The sequence below is a fragment of the Natrix helvetica genome (assembly GCF_964273705.1).
Source record: "Natrix helvetica genome assembly, chromosome: Z".
NCBI classification, from domain to species: domain Eukaryota; kingdom Metazoa; phylum Chordata; class Lepidosauria; order Squamata; family Natricidae; genus Natrix; species Natrix helvetica.
In genome coordinates, this window is record NC_138554.1 from 40,206,346 (window position 1) to 40,223,948 (window position 17,603).

The window sequence follows — 17,603 nt, forward strand, 5'->3', positions numbered from 1 at the left end:
CATGCTTCCCAAGACCCGATTTTAAAAGTTTATTATGATGGAAGTCTTATAGAACCCAGCAAATAATTAAATTACATTCCAATGCTCTTAACCGAATGTAGTGAAAGGTAATGTTAACTTTTTTTTTAAAAAAAATTGCTTTTGTTGGGGTGGGGGCTAGTGAAGATTTAGATGGTACTTCCCAAATGAATAAGGGTTGCATAATCAAGTGTTAAGGAGATGCAAAAGAACGGCTATTTTATTTGCTTTTTAAAGACGTGTGTGTGTGTGTGTGTGTGTGTGTGTGTGTGTGTGTGTGTGTAATTTATTTTAGAAACCCCAGCTGGAACACACAGTCTTCTGGAAGTAGCCCACCCACAAATAAAAAATATTTGTCAGTTCCTAAATCTGAAATGCATCTTGATGTAGATGAACAAAATATGCTTCTCAGCACACCCACGGGAGAATTTTCCCATTTCTTTCCCCGTTTCAATATATACTTCCCCCTGCCATCCTGCTAAATTCTTTCCTCTAAATAAGGAGGAGAGATGGAGAGAACCCCCTACTTCTGGCACCTGGTTCCCTCAAGGAGTTCCAAGTTCTCAGGAAAAGAAGGAAGAAGAGGGGCTTGGGGGAGGGTAGTAGTAGTAGTAGTAGGAGCGCATTTATTTTCTAATCCATTCTCTTTAAAAAAAAGTATAGAGAAATAGAAAGAGACAGAGGGAGGGAGGGAGGGGAAGAGCATGTTTTGCCTTTAAGGCAATATTTCTGGAGCCAATCGGAATGTAGTATCCACCCTACTCTGCTCCTTAATTAGAGGGTTTAAGCAAGCTGGCTCGGTTGAATTTCTTACACATTTTCTCTAGAGGACGGCAGTAGGAAGAGCAGCAGAAGAAACGGCAGAAGCGTCGGCGGCGGCAGAAGAAGCAGCTGGAACTATGACTGAGTAATAGACTGCTCAACAGGAGGTGAAGGTGGGAAGGATTTGCTCCAGTTAGTTAGTTTTTGCCTCTCTGAGTCAAGCGCTGGACCTTCCATTGGCGAGCTCTTTTCATCATGAGTGGACCCTTTGATAAGAAGATTAGCAGCATTTTGACTGACCTTTCCAGTTGCCATGCAGGGACGAAAGACTCCCCGACGCTTCCTGAATCGTCTATCACGGACTTGGGATACTACAGCACCCCGCAGAATCAACATGAATATTACCCCAGCCAGGCTTATGCTCAGCCTATGAATCCTTATGCATACCACCCCCAATTTAACTTCAATGGGATGGGGGCGACGGGGACATTCTCCCCCAAATCTGACTATCCTTACAGCACTTCATATCGGCAATATGGACCTTTCCGGGACCAGCAGCTACCGAGCCAAGAAACAGGTAAGGACGTTTTTAAATCGGAAGTCCAGAGTATGTGAGTTTGAATGGATGACTGTCCCTGTTTTAGGTTTCAGGGAGATTAAATGGCTTGGAATCTCTTGAAGTGTTTCCCCAACTCTATTGGGGATAATTTAAACAATGGGGTTACGAATATGTGAATGAATGTGTATGAGAGGGATATTGCCTTGCCAGAAAATATTGTCCTAGTGGAAAGAAATGAATGGTGTCCGTTTGTGTTGTTACATACAAGACATCCAAACTTTTCTAGTACTAACCATGATTAAACTCTTGGGTGGGATTCCGTGTTTTCCTTCCTGGGGTCTTCCTTCAGAGTTTTGTGCTTCATTTAAAACACACGTGCAACCCACCAATCACCTGTAGAAGGCAATTAAGGCAAACATGAAATCAATTTTCCTCCTTTTTTTCTTGCCCAATTAAGAGGTGTGTTTTTCTTTCTTCCAAGTTGAGCGTCAGAAAGACTCAAACAGCCTTTCTCCCCCCCCACTTTCCCTTTAACTATTTTTCTGTGTTCCTGAGTAAGAAAAGGTCTGCCCATTTTTTTACAATTTGTATGTTCATGGCTTACTTTTTAATTTGCAAAGTGCAAATGCTCCTGTTGCAACAATATCTTAAATTCCATCATTTGTTTAAGGAAAGGGGGGGGGGGGTTGAATGTTTTTTCTTAAAGAAAAAATAATGCTAAGCCTGAAACTTTTTCCTTGAGGCAAAAAATAGAGGGGCTAGTTTCCCCTTCTCCTTTAACACCCCCCCCCAACACATTTTTCTAAACCGGTATTTTGCCAAATGTGCTAATTTTTTTAGTAGCTTGTTTCTCTCCCACACAGAAACTTGTGATGTGTGCAAAACTTGTTATTTTGCTGGTTAAAATCTTAATATCAACACCCACAATTTGATGCATGTAAGGGCATCTGTTTATTTTTATGAATTAAAAAAACAGGGAAAGTAGTAACTTAAAACTTGGAAAAGTGAAAGACAAAATACACAACTGTGAAAATAATGGTGTAAAGATGAAAATGATGAATTCTGTCTTTAAAAAGAGCTGGCATGTAGATTTTGGCTATAACCGTCTGAGGCCTATAACTTACGCCCTCATTCCCCACAAATATTTCAGGAAGGGAATATGGGGTTGTGTGGTTCCAACTGTCCCGGTGTAACCAGACAATACTTCCTGCCAAGGAGGGAAAAAATACATCAAATACATCTAGTGAGATAGAAAATAAATTGGTTTGTTTAAAAACAGGAGCTGGGTCAAAACGAAGAATGGAGAAGTCCATTTCTGAGATAGAAAATTTAAGACCGCGCTGTATCCTGCAATGTACCCCTGTTGAACTCTGACTTGGTCCTTTTAAAAAATCACCAAGGGAACAAATATTGGGGGGGGGGTTAGGGAGGAGAGAAAGAAGAGCCTAAAAGATAAAAAGAATTGGAGGAAAAATAATAAGGGGGGAGAGAGATATTGAGCAAAAGAAGGAAGGATAATTAAAAGTTCAATCAATTTTCAAAAGTCTTTTTTTTTAAATGGAATTCCACCTTGTCCTAATTGTTCAGTAAATTGGATAGTAGAAAGCCTCTGAACTTTAGTATAAGATCCAACGTATATACGGCATTGATTCAAACTAGCTTCATACAAACTACGCACAGCTGCCCTTTGATAAGAGCTACATATGAGTAAATTACACCGAGAGGAGGGAGGCTTAGTAGTAACATATTTGCTCAGCACGTCTCCTGCAGAATCCTTTGCACAGCCCTTTAAGACAATCTTTCATCCTTAGTCTGGCTCCCCATGGAAGAGAAAACTATCCTTGTTAGGTAGTAATGGGGAGGTGGAAGTGATACGGTAGAGGCAGATGCTGGCTGTGTCTTTCAGCATCTTGCTTGTATTCCATACGTGCCGGAGTAGAACCAGACAATGGGGAGGTGGATAGCAAGTCCTTGAAATAATTGGAAGGACAGGTTGCTCTGTTGGTAATTAATAGAAGCAACTGATGTCTCCTTGAAAAGAGCCAAGGGTTACAATTATAGGGAAATTAAGGTAAATTGCTTTTCTTTAAGGGACCGTTCTTTTTATCACACAAATCAAATGGTCCTTCATTGTCATGTAAAGCAATTCAGTGGCTGAGAATTAGTATTTTCTCTGCTGGAACAAAGCATGGATTCTGCAGCTGGAACAGATAAAAGTTGTTTTTATCAAAACAAAGGTTTAGAAACCAGCAGTTATTTTCTTTTTGAGCGGACACTGCAACAGTTCCTTCTGCTATTTGGATTCTTTCTCCCACCGTATTTCTTTTGTCTCACTTTTGCAGTTTCGGTGAAGGAAGAACCTGAACCTGAAGTGCGGATGGTCAACGGAAAACCAAAAAAGATCCGAAAGCCTCGCACCATTTACTCTAGTTACCAGCTGGCTGCTTTGCAGAGAAGATTCCAAAAGGCGCAGTACCTGGCATTGCCAGAGAGGGCAGAGTTGGCTGCACAACTTGGACTGACCCAGACTCAGGTAAAACTTTAGAAAAAAGGAAGGAAGGCTAATCACAAGACAGAAAAAGTGTGCTTAGCCTTTCATCTCTGTTTTGGGAACGTAAAGAAATGTACATCCTTGAAACTCCCCAAAAAATTTCAGGGAGCTACAAAATGCAGTGCTTTAGACCTTGAAAATTAGGAAAAATCCAGTGTTTTTTGAAAAAAAGGAAAGGATCAAGTTAAATTTTAAAACACCCAAGGGTAACAATTTCAGATGCTCTATCTAATCTTCACTCATTTTTTCCCATTTATTTCATAATCATTTGGGGTTTACAGACTGGTTGGATTCAAATCAGTTTACCAACGTCTAGTTATTAAAGTTCCTCCAATCTAACCATTCTTCTCTTTTCACTGCATTTTGTAAATGATTTTTCCATATTTGTCTTCTCATTTCTTTAAATATGCCACTTTATCTGTGTGCACATGTGGGTTTAAAAACAAGAGAGCCTGCTGTTTTTGAGCACTGTTAACCATTTACAGTAGATAACTTTTTGCATGCTGAGGAGTTAAAATGTGTGGATTCCACGATAACACAGTATTAGGATGAAGAGGATCGCAGAAATGAGGTGGTGAGTTCCTCTGTTGTCATATGGAAGACAAACACGGTGTCTTTGCATAATGACAATAATTCTAATTAGAGAAAGCATGAGCTGCCATAGATACAAAATGTAATAATAGAACCACAGTAAGCAAGCTGGGACAGAACAAAGATGGGAAGGAGTGAAGTTATTTTTTTCTCTGTCCTTTTAGTCCTGTAGCCTACTTGTATCTGGCTGCGACCCAAAGATCCAGAATGGTATGCTGACTAGCCAGAGAGGCGGAGAAGCATTGCTGCAGGAAACATGTGGGTGGGGCAAGGCAACCTACAGTATGTGTTTTGGCAGGTTCCCCCTTTTTTCCTCCTGAAGCTAACTGAGCTTAGGCCAAGAGGATTGATGGCTGTGAGAAGGAAGTTGGCTTGAGTGGAAAAAGGAACCCATTGTTAGTCTTTAGATGAACATCAGCAGGCCAACGGGTTATTGTGGGTCTAAGGGTTGCTAGTTGCCATTTGACAGAAGGAACAATATTCCATGTTACTATGTTTTCATTTACTGTGGATAATAGTTGTTTCTTTAAAAACGCACACAAGTCTTCTGAAAAGGGATCTCAAACTCACATTTTGCAAAGCGGGAACTACAAATGAAAGACAGTTAAGATGCAGAAAAAGATGAGTTCACTTTTCAGAGCTGTGCTGAAGAGGGAATTTTCGGAAGTTCTTATTTCTGTGCAAGCTCCACTTGCCCGAATTTCCCTCTTTTTGCTTAGCTGTTAATGGTCAGAAGACACGGTTTCTTTGCCACTTCTCTGCCTGGGAAACAACAAATCACCAAAGTGCAGTTTAAGCTGAAAATGGAGCTCTCTGGATTCTTGTTCAGCAGTATCTTGCTCAGGATCTCTCTGGATCCTCTGGACTTCAGTTCCCAGTTTCTCTAGCAGGTCTCGCTGGTACAGACAATGCCCATTTTTTTAAAAAAATAGAAACCATGGAGCCATTGCACTGCTGTATTAAATTTACTGATTTGAGTGGTGTTTCAACTTTTTTTTTTATTGCCTCAGTAAAGTTACAATCCTTTGCAAAATTACTTGGGAGCATTAAGACGCAGAAGAGTTCTGGGAAATCATGAATGGATACATGAGCCTGCAGTCTTAGTACATTTACCTTGGAGCCTAGCTACTCAAAGTCAGTGGGCTGTATTTGCAAACAAGCATGGAGAAGGATCGCTCAGACTGAACATATTTCTAAGCTGCTTCGTTTTCTTTGAGAACAGCTAAATATAGAAGCAAATGCTGTCTTTTTAAAGTAACATTTTGTACTCCTCTTTTCCTTATAACCGGACTCAGGTGAAACAGCACTACAGACAAAATAGAAATACTAGTTTTCAAATACATAAAACTATTCAGAAATGAATACTAACTTCGTTTTGTAATTTATTGCCCAGAAATAAATCTAAAAATAAGTAATTCTTACTTTTAATGATATCTCTATTTGGGGAATGTAGGCAGAATCGGTAATAGCATTTTTTTTTATCAACAAAGTAGTGGAAAGGAAACTATCTAATTTTCCAAAGCAAGACCTCGGGGAAAGTTTCCCACATGCTAAACAGTGACTGGCTTTAACCCAAGGGTGGGTTTTTTTTTTTTGCAAAAAAAGTTTTAATTGATGACTTAACTATGTATTCATTTGGTTAATTTATATGCTAGTGTATTGTGAGAATTCAGAAAATGGATTAATTGAATACTGAAGCACAGTGCATAAACGTAGCCAGTAGGCACCCAAGTTTTCACTATAATTATAAGTGTTTTTAAAATACATAAATACCTTGTTGCAACATCCAGTGGGATAATAAAGCAAGATGCATATTTCACTGTTCCCATTGGTTTATTGAAGCATACACTGAACTATAAATGGTTTATACTGATTAAGTTTACACGATTACATTGTCAATTTTATTTTAGCTTGACATGTTGTAAAAGCCAAGCTCCTTGTCTCTGCTATATAGGCAATTTGTAATCCAGAGAAAATTAATGGTTTACCTAAAAATAGCAATGGGAAACAAAGATTTAGACAATCCATCAAATATTTAAGGCAGGCCAGACAACCTAGATTTGTTGGGAAGATTTTTGGGTCTAACATTATCCAAATGTCTCTTTTCATTTATCCTAATATTCAGTCAACTAATTCAAAATGAAGCCAAAAGAAAAGGGGGAAGAACAGAAGGAACAACAGACATACATTACCCCAAAACAAACCCTTATATTTTCATCTGTAGCCCTAGATGCTATATGTGAGGTTGTATGGTCCCAGAGTGAAACAGGACTGCAAGATTAGGAGTTTGGTACAAGGCTAAAATTTAATGGCTCTGAAAATTCTCTTTAATAAATGAATAAATGTATATGAGGCTAGACATACCATATCTTGCCTGCAAAGATTCGGGCAACCATGAGAGCGAAGCAAAGCGATGCAAGAAACTTCATTGCCATCTAGTAATCATTCAGATTAATGCAGCCTAGATATGTCTACATGAAAGAAAAAGAAAAAGAATACACAAGGCTGGGTTGCCAAAAAGTAACTTCTTAGGCAGGGATGAAACCAGGGTAAAATATGTCAGGGCTTAACTTTTAATCAGAATGTCATTCAATAATAATGTAAAAGTTATAATACAAATGAAATATTTTTTAAAAAACCAAATCTAAGCTATTTTCACGAGATTCTTCAGTCTTACAATCTATAAAATTATATGAAAAGTATCACTTATTTCAAGAATGCCTTTTTCTCCATTCATATTTTTTTGCAGATTGTTCTCAAATAACTTGAAGTAGATGGTCATCTTAGGTTTTAAATATTTAGCACATTTCTATAAAAAGAAATCCATATGAGTAATATGTGCATTTATATTTAGTTCCATAGCTATCTAGCAAAGATCCCCAAAGTAAAATGTTAGATCTCTGGCCCTTTCTGAGTCCTGGATATGTTGGCTTAAAATTACTTTAGATAAAAATGTACTTTGCACTGCATTATTGGGTTGTTATAATCACTAGCTGGATCTGGACATAGTCATGGATAACAGACCTTTTGAAAGGAACGGGACTTAAGTTAATCAGAACTTATTTGAGTTCCATTTATTGTAATGGATCTACTCTAAACATGATTTGATCTGGATCTCATTCACTATGTTCAATGAGCCTTATAAAGAGGACCATAGCCTTCCTTTAAATCAACATTTTTCAAACTTTAAGATTGCAACTCCGCTTTCGGGGTGTGTACCCACAATACATTTCCATTCTTTCATAAATGCCTAAATCACTCTCCTGCTGAAGCAGTGTTTCTCAATCTTGGCAACTTTCAGATGTGAAAGTTCAACTCCCAGAATCCCCCAGCCAACATGGTCTCCAGCCAAGTGGAATCCCCCAACCAGCAAAGCCTGCACATCTTAAAAGTTGCCAAGTTGAAGAACACAAATTTAAATAGAGGATTAGGAGATAAGATTTAGTGTTTCATTTTAAATGATGAAAAGTTCGTTTTAGATCAGAAATCAAAGTTTTTGTACTACTCATTTGACTTTCAGTAGTATAGCCAACATGGTCAACATCAGGATTGGTTGGAATTATAGAACAACATAAGAAATGCTCATGGCATCATTTTAATATACATAATCTGGTAGGTATGTCCACAAAAAAAGAAAAAAACGACGCCTCCTGAATGACCCTTATATAAACTGAAGGAATTCTCTCTTCTGCATCAGTTTCCAGAAATATAAAAATATTTTTCCTTAGTTCTTGCTTGTATAATTTAATTTGCAGTTTAATTTGGCAGTGGCTGGCATTTGCAGAAGATTGTTTCAAAGGCCACAACATACTTAGGCCATGAGAATGACTTTTTCTTTTCTCAATTATAATTCAGAAAAAAAGGACAAAGTGGGATGGTTCCCAAAGTAGAAAGGTATCATTTATCATAAGCTAAGATTTTAGGCAAACCTGGCTTTAATTCTGTGGAGATGTTACCTTAACATCTAATGTTAGGAAAACGACACCCTTTGGACTCCTATTAAAATATTCTGGCTTTTTGCCAAATGCTCATTCACAATGCTCAATGCGATGTTCCAAAACATCATGTGTGATTGGTGATACATCTACGCACACACCCAACCAAGTTAGCTTCCTCTGTTTCAGCTCCCACATTCAGACATGAAGCTGTCTTGTGTGTCATCCTCTCCCACAAACCTTCCCTCCTTAAGCAGGTCATGAGGGGCTGGTAAAGAAGCTGGACTGGAATGTGGAGCCAGCCAAGCACCCCGAGGACAACAAGGCTGCTTAATTGCTTTGATCTAAATTAAGGGAGCAAGTTGGCGTGCTTCCGGATTCTGATAGGTCAAGAGCATAGCATAGTGGTGGCAACCTGACACATCGAAAATTGCACCCAACAAAATGCTCTCGGGGTGTACAGATGAGTTTTTGTTCCTACAAACACAGACTGCCCCATGACAGTCAGGAAGGAATTTTCCCCTAGGGTCACCCTGGTCATTGACCCAAGTTTTTTTCTTTAGACTTTTTTTTCAGGAGGGGGGGGTAGGAGATGGCCTGATGCGTTGCTCATTTGTCTGAATCATCTGAAGTTTTTCCCATACGGGACGGGTTTTGTTCATGTTGAGTATGAGGTAGCCATGTGATTGTCAAAGCAAGAATTTCCTCCCCTCCCCGGGTGACCACCAGAGACAAATTGCATTTTTTTCCATGCTTAGCTTGCTTGAATCATCTTGCACAATGTTGCATTAAATGTACGATATCTACTATTTGCCTAAATACATTGTCTAGTGTGAGTTTCATAACCCAACCTCCTCCAGAGATATTGGAATATACTTACAGCCATCTATAACAAATGAGATATAGTCCCTCACTTTGGTGTCATAAGCTTTTCTAGTGGTTTGATGAACTTGGAGTTTTTTTTTTTAAAGAGTCAACTTTAGTCTTGTGGAATATTCATTTTAATATCTATAGAGATTCTCACTCATCTAGCACATGGTTGCCCCAAAGATGCTTTTCCAAAAGGCATCTGGACTTTTTTTGGTTTATTCCTTGAAAATGGTTCGCTTCTCATCCAAGAAGCTTCTTCAGTTCTGGATGAGAAAAGAATAAACCAAGAAAATCCAGTTGACTTTTGGAAAGGCACGGAAGGATTTATTTTAATAGAACTCCCCAAACTTCACCGGTCAGACCTTTTTTGCTAGCAACAAATACACATTAATTAAATAATTATGAATATGAGAATCTGCTCTGAGGTCAGAACTATCCAAAGTTTGCTCTCTTTTCATATATTTTCCACCCCACCCACCTCCAATTTTTAGTTACTTTAAACATTCACTTCTGTAATAAAATTATGATAGACCTTTTATTACATTTATTGTTAAATTATTGGAATCAGAAATATTTGACAGTGAATTGATCCTTGCCCAATAGATTGGCTTTTTTTCCAACAAAAAACCAAAAGTCCCATGAATATGTATATTTCAGATCATAACCTAGACCTAGAGAGCAAAATGCATGAAATGCAAATTAATATGTAAGTCACTGGCCAGATCCTATACGGTCAGTGGTGTTTTTCTGCAGGTATCACCAAGATGCATGGGTTTCAAGTTTCTGATGTGTCTTAATTAAAATACATTAATATATACTATGGCAGTCTCATCACTACCATCCTAGTTTGGTAGGAACTTTTCTTATGGTCAGATTTTAGAAAATGAAAGAAATACCAGGAATGAAGTTTTCTTTGGACATGAGGGGGAGCTCTTTCTTTAATCTTGTAGATTTGAATGATATCTCTGAGTCTGTCAATTGTCCTTCCACCACGTTAGCATTTTCCCTTAGTTTTTGGGTTATCTCACGTACATGTATGCTTGCATACGTTCAGCATAGTTTCTGAATGGAATACTAATGGAAGAATCACCTATAAATTGCAGTTACTTTACTAGAAAAATATTCTAACACATTATATTTTTCCACCTTGAGCAGAAGTAGATTTGATGCACTTTACTAGAATTAAAAAAAGTCCATAAATGCCTTTTCTCTTTTGTTTGGGGTTTTGATAGTCGCAGTCGAGGCCTAGAAAAAGTATGAGACTGGTGATTGTTCCTCTGTAATCAACAACTTGTAAAGAGTTTGGATTATTTCAGTTTAAATCATCTGATCTGTTCTTATGAGTTCATAATCCTATCCTATTGCAGGTTAAAAAATTATCAGCCAGTCAAATGTAGCTGCATTTTAACTGACTGCTCAGAATAAAAACTTGCCAATTCCAAAGCAATAGCAATAGCACTTAGACTTATATATTGCTTCACAGTGCTTGACAACCTTCTCTAAGCAGTTTCACAGAGCCAGCATATTGTCCCCAACAATCTGGGTCCCCATTTTACCCACCTTGGAAGGATGGAAGGCTGAGTCAACCTTGAGCCAGTGAGAGACAAACTGCCAGCAATCAGCAGAATTAGCCTGCAATACTACATTCTAAGCATTGTGCCGCATGGCTCTTTCATTGATTACCAACTGCAGAGAGATTTCCCCTGCCCCAGAAGAAAAAAATGGATGTTTCTCAATTAAACAAAGCAGACTTTGTTCCAAACTCTCCCTGCTTCCTTGTTTTGATTAGGAAGAGTTTCTGTCTCCACTATCGTTGATCCTTTATTCTTTCTTCCTACCCACCACCCACTTCCTTTTGTTTTACTTATACTCTTTCTCTAGAGTGGGATGTAGATGGAGTCACACTACTCTACAATAGTATTGGGAAGATTTCCAGCCAGCTAGGCCACTTTTCCAGCCCTGCCCAAAGTTTCATCATGGCAGTCATCCCAATCCCAATGTTTAGCATCCTTGAAAGACTTGTAAAAACTTTTGAGCAAGCTTTTGTCACCTGACTTTTTTTTTTTTGCAATGAGCCACAGTTCCCTGCTTCTATTAACACACATTGGTTGGTAGACCATTTTAGAAGTTGACTTGTATTTGTAGTCCCACTTTTCAAAAGGAATAGGGGATATGCTTATTTTCTTCTACACATTCCTAGAAAGGGTTTAGAGCAGAGATGGCTATTACCTCTGTGATTTATTCTCACAAACTTTTTGCAATTTAGGGTTAGATTGAGGAATAGTAATTAGATTCACTGTTTATGCTAAGTCAAAACAAAATAAAAGTGTTGCCTAGACACAGCCAGGCATAATTGTAGTTCATGGTTTAGTGCAATTTGTGAATCCATATCAGATCTTTGAACTATCTAATCCAGACTTTCTAAACATATTTGAAATTGCCAGGATTTGAGTCTTTTCCCTGTTTCATGAAATCCACTGAGCTACAGAGCTCTTTTTGAACTGGACAAGTAATACTTTTCCTTGGGTTGATGGAGGAAATGCAGAGCTTTATCTTTGGTGGGGACTGAACTGGCTTAGAATAGAATAGAATAGATGCAACCTATTCTACAAACTAAATAATGTTCTTTCTTTCTTGCAGGTGAAAATATGGTTCCAGAACCGGAGGTCTAAATTTAAGAAATTATACAAAAATGGAGAGGTTCCCCTGGAACACAGCCCAAATAACAGTGACTCCATGGCTTGCAATTCCCCACCATCTCCCACCCTCTGGGACAGTAATACTCATAATAACCCAGCCAGCAGGAGCCAAATCCCCCAGCCACTCTCTTATACCTCTCCCCCAAGCTACCTGGAAGATCAGAATTCTTGGTTCCATCATCAGAATCTGAATGGGCCTCACATACAACAACAGGGACCTCCGCCCACTCCTGGCTCTATGCATCATCCATCTCCAGGGCCTCCTCCCAATCCTGGAGCAGTTTATTAACCTCCTTTCCCTCCTCAATGAAACCAGTGGAGCAGGAAAAAAGGAATGAGGGAGAGAGAGCCAGAGAGGGAGAAAAAAACAGAAGGCAACAAGTTAAAACCCTTTGATATCTTTCACGGGACAGGTACACATTCCATCTCATCTCACGAACAACTGAACTGCAGCAGGGCTAAGACATTAGGGGAGACCATTGTGGGAGGGGGGTGTAAAGAAATGTGAAAGGGAGAGAAACTATTTGCAGCCCACGTTGTACCTCAGTCACATTAGTTCCATCAGGAACTCTGTTACCCACTTCCTGGATGATTTGTCTCTGGTCTAATTGTTCCCAGTTTCCACCATCAGCTGGGTGGCTCTCAGCATGGTTAGAGAAAAGCAAAGAGCTGCATGGCAAAGGAGAACAAAAATGTTCTTTTTTTTCTTTTAGTTATTTTGGTTTTGCTTTGTTTTATTGGTTGATGACCTCCCCAAGCAGAGTGGTTTTGAGGAGTATCAACTTCATGTGTCTTATGAAAGATTGGTATGGCTGCAAATACCAATCAATTATTCATGCCTATGACAGGAATAGGCTTGAGCTGTTAGCTACCCATGCAGTTGGGGATGGGAACAATGTAATATAACCAACTCACACTCATTTTATACACCACTTTGCAAATATTGTCCCACTGGAAATCATAGCATAGGGAGAGGCAGATGATAACTATTAATGTGATAGATTTTGTAATCACTTTAGGATTAAATTCACTTCATAGGTGTTACACAAAAACTGGTCAGTATATAGTGTTAATTTACAGTAGTGCTACTGGCTAGCACAGAAAAAAGGTGAGGGAACCCAGAAAAAACAATACTGACCAATGTTTATTTTGGATTTATACTGAATGCACTCTGGGATTTATTGCAGATTAAAAAAGAAAAAAATTGTAAAATTAAACTTTTGTACTGGTTTTTCATCTGGTGATGGAAAAGGAAAAAGTGATCTCAGTTCTATACTAGCCCCGGTTAATAGTCTTGTCTTGAGTGTTTGGGGCAGATACTTCACACCATAAAAATAAAGGTAGAATTCTAATACACAAGGGAACAAAAAACCCCTAATCTTTATAATTCTCAGTACATACTGATAAACCAAGGGGTTGGGTTTTTTTTTTTTGGCAATTTTTAAAAATAAACACTAGTAGCCTGATTTACTTAGTATTAAATCACAAGTCATGGTAAACAAACCAGAATTCCTGGCTTCATTCAATATGCTAAACCAGAGCCTGGGATATTACAGTTCAGATAGACCTTCACTATCACAACTGGGCCCATAAGTGACAAGTTTTAAGACCTTTCTTGTCACAGTTGTTAAATGAAGTACTGCACTTAAGTTAGTAACAACTAACACAGTTGTAAGGTGAATATGGCTTCCCCATTGACTTTTCTTGACAGAAGGTTGCAAAAAATGATCACATAATAGAACATCCAAATTTTGATCACATGGCCATGGGGATGCTGCAATGGTTGTGTGAAAAACAATCATAAGTCCCCCTTTTCAGTGCCATTGTAACTCTTTCACTAAATGAAAGAATTGTAAGTCAAGGACTGCCTGTATGGGGTCACACAAGGTACAAATACACGGTGCAACCATGCTTTGCCCAATTAACTATCATAGGTTCATACAAAAATGGTAAATAATCCATCAAAGTTAACAAATTACTATAGCTGGGTTTGTATGGCAATCCAAGTTAAAATCAATCAAAGCATAAACCTTAGCACAATTGTGTAAATATGACACCAAAGTAAATTTGAACATATTTGAATATATTTAACCACATCTGAACCTCTTCACTCAACTGATAAAAGTTATATTGTGGAAGTGCTAATTATACATAGAATTGGGACATCAAAGATATGGATTCTCTGCTCCAGGCCAAGTATAGAAAACCAGGTTGACAAAATTTGTGTGAAGGAATGGAGAGGTCATGAAGAGAGAGTGAAAAGTGCCAGTCATCTTAGGTAATTCCAGGTATACAATGGAGTAAGGCTGCATATTTGTTACTCTATTTCTTGAATTTGAGCCCACTGATATCAGTGGAATTTGTTTTCATATAACGATGAGGAGTGCACTGTAGGAATCTTGATTTTTGCTTTGGTCAAAAGCAAAATCTGACAACGCGATGAGGGGGAATAACACCAAAGTTTCTTTGCTGTCTTAGTCTCTGCTTATTCTAGCATCAAACGAGAGTTACTTCAGGTTGGAATTTAGAAATATCCCAAAGAATAAAAATAATACATGCATTTGATTCCTGTTGAGAAGCTGACCTTCATTTAGGTTTAAAAAAAAAAACAATTCAGGAGAAATATTTTATTTAAAAGTTAGGGAGATATTTAAAATACTTCAAAATAATTTATTTAAAAAAAATAAAGTAATAGTTGTGTGTTGCTCTAAAGTTATTTTAAGCTATTATCGAAGAGGAAAGCTTATTTTTTAAAGCAAAAGCCAGAACAAATCCATCTTGGATATTTTTAAAATAAAGCTGTGTGGGTGTTTAAAGGAAAAAATAAGAGCTACAATTTGAATAAGCAATTTCTTATGCTGTACAGTGTCAGGATTCATATTTATGTTGCCTGGTATAATAAATAAGGAGAGTAGGGTGAGGGGAATTTATATATGGCTTTATATAAAACATTTTAAATTAAAAAAAAACTTTTAAAAAAATTCTTAGGGAAATTTAAAAAACCAATTTCACTGAGATGGAGACTTTCTTTGAGATTCCTTTCTGCTTTGGTAGCAAACAGAACCTTTCTGTATAATATTAATAAAATATTTTTTGAACCTCACAGAATAAGACTTTATTTTTTGCTTAAGCAGCTATGGTTGAGGACTATAGATTTTGTAAATGTAGATTCAGAAACATTCTTTCCTTTCTCAAAGTTGTCTTTCCAGGATACTGTGATCATAACATATTTTGCAGGCTGCATAAAATGTTTTAGCATACACCATACAGTGGGTTTACGATGAATTAATGAAAAAAAGATATGGAAAGGGTGATTTGAATAGCCATTTCTAAATGATGTAATTGATATCCTTAATATGATGCTATTGGCCTGCAAATAGATCTATTGGTCTGCAAATTTCAGAAATTCCAAATAGAATTTGAGGTGCTAGCAGTTTGGAAGGGTAGCTTTTCTATTCATCCTAGCAATATCAGAAATGTAACCATATCTATTACCTGCAGGGACACACCAGCAATTGTGACAGAGATAGCATGGGAGAATATTCCAAATGCCATGAGCAGAAGATCCTGGGTTTAAGACATCAAGTGCTTAGTTGACGTTATGAAAGCCTTGTGTAGACCGTAGTGTTCAAGGGGGATAATCAAAATTGGATCTCAAACATTTTTCTTTTAAGATACATTTGGGGAAACAATATGAATGGAGAAAAGTGAACCTGAGCTGCCTAATCCAAAAGGTTTCCTGAAAGGGTAGAAAGATAGGATGAATCCAATTATTTAGGACTGGCTTTGAACTGGTAGAATAGATGTACTACAAATTTTTGCAGCCTTCTAGAACTCATAGGTGTTTTAAAGCAGGTAAAAATATTTCAGATGAAGTAGACAAAACCAGTAAGATTGTTAGCACAGAAACACATCCATGGCAGCTGTCAGGGTTCTGATAATCTAACAGACCCAGTTGCTTTCCTTGGGTCTTCATTTTTTAAAATTATTATTGTCAAATCGGGTGAATGTATGAGACAGACTCAGGCTTCAGTGACAAACAATAGTTATTAGACAACTATTTACAAATCCAGCGCTGGCCCATTTGACAGTTAGCCCTTTTATAGGGAGTTGTCAAATGGCTCAGCCAATCAGCTTGGAGTATTTTCCCGCCAGATCGGAGGACCTTGTTGGAGCCTACCATTTGGCTGTCCATATGTAACACCGCTCTTAGTTGGACTGATCCGGCTAGTGACGGGGCATTTAGAGACTCTCTGACCTGCGCAGTTCAGTTGGCACTGGGACTTTGGTCAGTTTGGATGGACCTGTTGATTCTCCAGCTTTGCCTGATGGAAGCTCCTGAAAACTTCCCCGGGGCGTGGCTGGAGTTCTTAGAGCTGGTTTGCTCAGAACTCGCCGCGGGCCCCCAACTTCCTCAGATAAGTACTCCGGAAACTTCGGGATTGAGAAGTCTGTGAAAGGAGTGTATGATTGCTCCTTTTGGGTAGGACTTTGGCTAACTCATGCAGGAGTTACCTCTGGTTGCCTAAGATTGGAATGGCCGAGTCAACCTCGGAGTTGATCAATGTGCCACCTCCAACTTCTACCGTCCTTGAGCTCTAAGCAGTAAGAGCGAGGGCCGGTGATTTCTACTGTTGTGGCAGGAACCTAGAGAGTTCCCCCAGTGTAGTTGTGGGCGTAGACTTGATCCCCTACTCGTAGTTGACTGGTTGAATCAACAGGTGGCTTGGTAGAATAGTTTGGGTGCAGCCAGTCTAAGGGAGACCTTAGCTGGCAACCCATCAATATTCAGAGGGGCTTCTGCCTGTCATGGCATTTGGTGTGATGTATTGGATAAGGAGGAATTGGTCTACCCAGGTTGCCATTCTCCGGGCCCCATCCTGGATATGGCTTCTTTTGCAGATCACACCATTCTGTTCACCTGACCATTACTAGCCGATGGAATGGGGCAACCAGGGCATGTCTGATTCCCTGCTCTGCTGAATAGGTCTTGAATTGGATGGCTGTAAATTGGGGTGCGTTGTCTGAGACCAGAACATGGGGCATGCCGTGTGTGGATAAAAGTCTCTGTAGCACCTTGATGACAGCCTCTGCCATGGTGGTGGTCATGAGGACTACCTCTAACCATTTCAAGTAGGCATCCACAACTATGAGGAAAGTTTGTCCATGCATGGGGCCTGCAAAGTCAATGTGCACCCCGGACCAGGGTGCCCTGGCCTTTCCCATTCACATGCAAGTGCCTCTGGGGAAACTGGTCTGGATTCCTGCCACAGTGTGCAGGTTGCTATCCACTCTGTGATCTCCCCATCCATATTAAGCCCCCACATATAACTCCTTGCCAAAGATTTCATTCAGACAATTCCTGGATGCCCTACATGCAATACAATACAGTAGCAGAGTTGGAAGGGACCTTGGAGGTCTTCTAGTCCAACCCCCTGCCTAGGCAGGAAACCCTATACTGTTCCAGACAAATGGCTATCCAACATCTTCTTAAAGACTTCCAGTGTTGGGGCATTCACAACTTCTGGAGGCAAGCTGTTCCACTGATTAATTGTTCTCACTGTCAGGAAATTTCTCCTCAGTTCTAAGTTGCTTCTCTCCTTGATTAGTTTCCACCC

General features: G+C 38.9%; 1 protein-coding gene across 1 annotated transcript; it reads left to right on the forward strand.

Moving 5' to 3' along the window:
- Positions 1–805: 805 nt before the first annotated feature.
- On the forward strand, positions 806–13,202 carry DLX3 (distal-less homeobox 3). The gene is made up of 3 exons (XM_081970066.1): positions 806–1,357; positions 3,682–3,872; positions 11,927–13,202. Exons 1-3 carry the CDS (start codon positions 1,036–1,038, stop codon positions 12,272–12,274), a joined length of 861 nt encoding a protein of 286 aa, XP_081826192.1. The 5' UTR covers positions 806–1,035; the 3' UTR covers positions 12,275–13,202.
- Positions 13,203–17,603: the final 4,401 nt, after the last annotated feature.

What these genes read in the sequence shown, in the direction of transcription:
- DLX3 (XM_081970066.1), top strand. Translation starts at nt 1,036, where the DNA reads ATGAGTGGACCCTTTGATAAGAAGATTAGCAGCATTTTGACTGACCTT. An exon ending in GCTACCGAGCCAAGAAACAG is followed by an intron (nt 1,358 to 3,681) that starts GTAAGGACGTTT and finishes TCACTTTTGCAG; the next exon opens with TTTCGGTGAAGGAAGAACCT. An exon ending in TTGGACTGACCCAGACTCAG is followed by an intron (nt 3,873 to 11,926) that starts GTAAAACTTTAG and finishes TCTTTCTTGCAG; the next exon opens with GTGAAAATATGGTTCCAGAA.